Below are 4364 nucleotides of genomic sequence, written 5' to 3' on the forward strand. Positions count from 1 at the left end.
ACGCTGTCTTGGTGAGAGAAATTTTTTGTCCTTAGCCGCTTTGTCTCCCTCTTCCACTTTTTCATTTTCCTTTTTTTAGACGCTTGGCAACCACTGTTTCTCCCCTTGTCACAAACACACTATTTCTTTCTTTCTCTCTCTCTCTTTCTTTCTCCCTCTCTTTCTTTCTTTCTCTCTCTCTCTCTCTCCTTCACGCGCGTATGCACAGATTTGACTTCGCCATGTCAACAAACTTCAAAATCGGTAAAAGTTTATCGATTTTTACAGCTATACGCGGGTGCCTCTGTCAGAAAAAGTTGACAAAAACACAGATAGGGTCGTGAACAATATCCTCCTAAAATTGGAGCAACATGCGTGCTAATTTGTGGACGTGCATAACCCCCATTCACGTACACACACACACAAACATCTTCTGTTTTATAGATACTGATACTTAGGTTTTGGCCAGTATTGGCCCATATTATGAATACTGGTTATTAAATTTCTATTTTAGAGTAATCTAGGACAATATAATAACACAAATATTTGATATTACTGCTAAATAATAGCAAAAGAACTGGAAAATAACCAAGAATCAATCACTCTATCCATGTGTATGCACGTGTACAATGGATTCAAGTCAATCATAACCATCAATGATATTTACCTGAGTATCAACCCATTTGGTACCCTTTTCATTGTGTTCAACACGACCATAAAAGTTCACAGGAAGCATGTACTCTGGACGAGATTTTTCCCATGGATTTCCATAACGAAGCCAGTCATCAGGCTCTTCAATCTTTGGAATAATTAAGAAAAACCATTAGAAGGATAGAATCCAATATAAGAACCAAATGGTTAGAAAAAAAAAGTAAGAAATAGAATATAAATATTTTTTCCTACCTGCCAGCCATTGCTAATTTTTTGGGTGAAAATACCATAATCATAACGGATACCATATCCGTAAGCAGCAAGGCCAAGAGTAGCCATTGAGTCCAAAAAGCATGCAGCAAGACGACCAAGGCCACCGTTACCAAGACCAGCATCTTCTTCCACTTCTTCTAGTTCTTCAATATCAAGTCCAAGCTAGAAAAATAGAATTCAGCATTTAATTCTAAAGATTAAAACTAAATGAAAGAAAAAGAGCTAACATTGTGTTCGTATGTGTGTGCACGCGCATGTGTGCATAGAAGAGGTTGTGTGTGAACTTGTTACTGAAATACAGTAGATTGTAATTGTTAAAAGCGTAAATCAAATAGGTCTACAGGAAGGAGCAGTGGCCAATGACTTTACAGGATCTCTTGGGACCAGTGAGATCACTGGAAACTGACAATTGTAGAAAAGACATGCAGAGAATGAGTTACAGAGGGATGACAATTTTTGGGGAGGAAGGATTCAGTGAAGTGGTTAGTAGACACAATATGGGATGACAAAAGGAGTGACAAGTAAGCTGAGAGTGCCTGAGCAGTGTGGTATGATGGCAACCAGCTCCAAAGAGCAGAGGCCATTGTAGTAGAACAAACAAAGAAAAGACAGCACATCTGTGGGTCAAAGACTGACCATATCTGCGAGAGATTTTATGCTAATCTCTGGGTGTGGTCTAAGATATTTAACTGTACAGCAGCAGTATAATCACAAATGTGGAGGTAAAATTTCATCGTGAGTTTCACCTAAGCTTTGCAGAGGGTAAAGGGTTAGCAGTTATTGAGGACTGAAGTATTTTCTGATTCTGAAAAGAGGGGCCAGGCTTTGAGAGTTTACACTCTGTCCACTGAAGCTTTAAACCAATGTCAGCCACATTTATTCATGCAGAAATATATATTTCTTCAGCTAATAAAACTATCAAAATACATACTTCAGCTATTAAATCTATTAAAATATCTACTATTTAAACTATTGAAATATATACTTCAGCTATTCTACCTCATAAGATAGTTTATTTTAACTGTGAGTGGCAGCTGTGGTGAGTTTTGGTTGTAATTATTTCTTTTATGTTGGAAATACGTCTGGAAAAGGCATGAATTTCACAATTAAGCCTCCCTCACATCAATACTAACAGACACACTACAAAAGAAACTGCTAACTAGAATAAGTTCTGCTGAAACATTTTTACGCCCTATGACCAAAGACATTCTAGCCATGACCATCATCATCAACATCAGTCAATGCCTGCTTTCCATGAGTTGGATGGTCTGATAAGATCTGGCAAGCCACTATATAGGACTACATTGTATGTGGACTTCCTTTTTTAAGACAGTAGAGTGAAGTTTGAGAGAATTCAGCTGCTATTTCAAGTCGATTGAAAGATCACATAGAAGCTTCAATGTATTTCTAAGGTATATTTAATTGTAAGAGGTTAATTTTCCAATTATTATTATTATTACTATTATTATTATTAATAATAAGAGCACTCAGAGAGCACAGACCTCCACCAAGGCAACTCCAACGTCCTCTCAATGATTAGCCAGAGATGATTTTTAAAATGAGAATATCTGAAATAAACTTGACTGCTCTCACAAACAAGAATACTAAAAATGAACCCAACTGCTCTCAAAAATTAAGTAAAAAAAACAGGAAAAATAATCTAGAATTCTTGTCTGGTACTGGATTGACCCCAAAATCTAATCAGTTTGTGCCAGTCACAAGGCCAAACATCCCTGAAAGTTTCATCCAAATCCATCCAGTAGTTCTTGAGATATCTTGTCCACGGACAAACAAACAAACAAACATAACTGAAAACAATACCTCCACCTTTGCTAAGGCAGAGGTAATAATAATTTCACTTTTAGGCACAAGGCCTGAAATTTATGGGTAGGGTGCTAGCCAATTAAATCGGTTCATGTTCAACTGGTATTTATTTTATCAACTCCGAAAGGACAAACAACAAAGTCAACTTTGGCAGCATCTGAACTCTGAATGAAAAGACATGAAATGCCAGTAAGCATTTTGTCTGATGTGGATAATATTAATAAACTTGTAAGTTTTTGTTCACACTACTGTACAAATATCTCTTATTTGGATCATTTGATTAGTAATGGAAGGAAGAATAATTGACAAGGTGTATTTAAATATTTATTTAGTATGTATTAATAATTTTTTTATTGTTTATAACCTTGATTTTTTTTTTTATTGTTTATAACCTTGATTTTTTTTTTAATTTCAAAAATAAATCAGGTTTCATCTGAAGGAAGAATCTGAATTTATTTTTCTCTATTAGTTTTTTTCTTTTTTTTTTTTACTGACTGACTCTTTATTTTGTCTGTTTAAAAAAAATATAACAGCTGATCAGTTTTATCATGATATCAAAGATGATTCTGAAGAAACTGAGGTGATGGTCAAAGTTAATCATAAAGAGCATATAAGCTAAAGTTTTAGGTTTTGCCCTTTGTCTGAGAATCAGGACAGGAAAAAAGTGTTGTTACTTGGGCTGGAAGCAAGTAAATGAATTTAGAACCAAAATTCACAAGACTTATAAAATTAAAATTATTTTACTTTGCATTTGAAGTATTTTTAATATTCATAAAGAAGGCCTTTATGTTCTGAGCTGAAATCAAGACAAAGGTGATTCGACATACAACTTTTGTGTTAATGTGTTAATGCAAAAAATTATTATTTATACAAGAGATCATTCTTAATGTCAGATTCTTTTTAAAAATAAATTAGTTTTAAATGAACGATAAAAGTGAAAGAAAATAATTGGGAAAAATTTTACCTGGTACATGGCTTCATCGCAGGCATTCTGGATACCCAGGTTGACCATGGTGTTGACCAGAGTTCTCCCCATGTAGAATTCCAGAGAGATATAGTAGATTCTCTGTGAATAAAGAAATAAATAAACTTACAATAAAATTGACAGAAAATATTTGAAAAAACTTCATAGAAAATTGCTCAATCAAACAAGAGAAATTACAAATGCTTTAAAGGCTGGAGTTACATGTTCCAAGCTCTGATTTCTAGGGATCCATGTTCAACAAAGAAATTCAGAAAGCTACCAAGACTAAATCCAACATTTTAGATTCAAACTAAAAACATTTACTATAATAATACTCTTGTGTTTTTCTCTGTCACAACATATGAATGAGAAAGGAAGGGGTGATAGATGAATAAGGAAGGAAGGGGTGATGGCAAACTGGTAGTGGGAGCGTTTCAACTGTGTGAGTATGTGTGTCTGTATGTAAAAGGGAGGTAAGTGAATGTTTGTGTGTGTGTGTGTGTGTGTGCAATGGAAGTGAGATAGTGAACATTCAATGCCGAAAAGAAAAATCAAAGAGCGTTTCAACTTTGTGTGAGTATATGTGTGTATGTGTTTGTGTGTGTGTGTGTGTGTGTGTGTGTAGAAGGGTAGTATGTGAATGTGTGAACCAGCGTTCTTTCAGTAACAAATG

The 4364-nt window shown here is 34.9% G+C and overlaps 1 protein-coding gene across 1 annotated transcript in view; it reads right to left on the reverse strand.

The window, feature by feature from the left end:
- LOC106872185 (glycogen phosphorylase, brain form) overlaps positions 1-4364 on the reverse strand; it is a 40512-nt gene that overhangs the window by 22058 nt on the left and 14090 nt on the right. Inside the window, exons 2-4 of the mRNA XM_014919083.2 lie at positions 3692-3793; positions 883-1065; positions 647-778 (exon numbers count right to left, since the gene is read on the reverse strand). Coding sequence (XP_014774569.1) covers positions 647-778; positions 883-1065; positions 3692-3793 — 417 coding nt within the window. The remainder of the gene's footprint in view (positions 1-646; positions 779-882; positions 1066-3691; positions 3794-4364) is intronic.

This window comes from Octopus bimaculoides, chromosome 4 (genome assembly GCF_001194135.2).
Source record: "Octopus bimaculoides isolate UCB-OBI-ISO-001 chromosome 4, ASM119413v2, whole genome shotgun sequence".
NCBI classification, from domain to species: domain Eukaryota; kingdom Metazoa; phylum Mollusca; class Cephalopoda; order Octopoda; family Octopodidae; genus Octopus; species Octopus bimaculoides.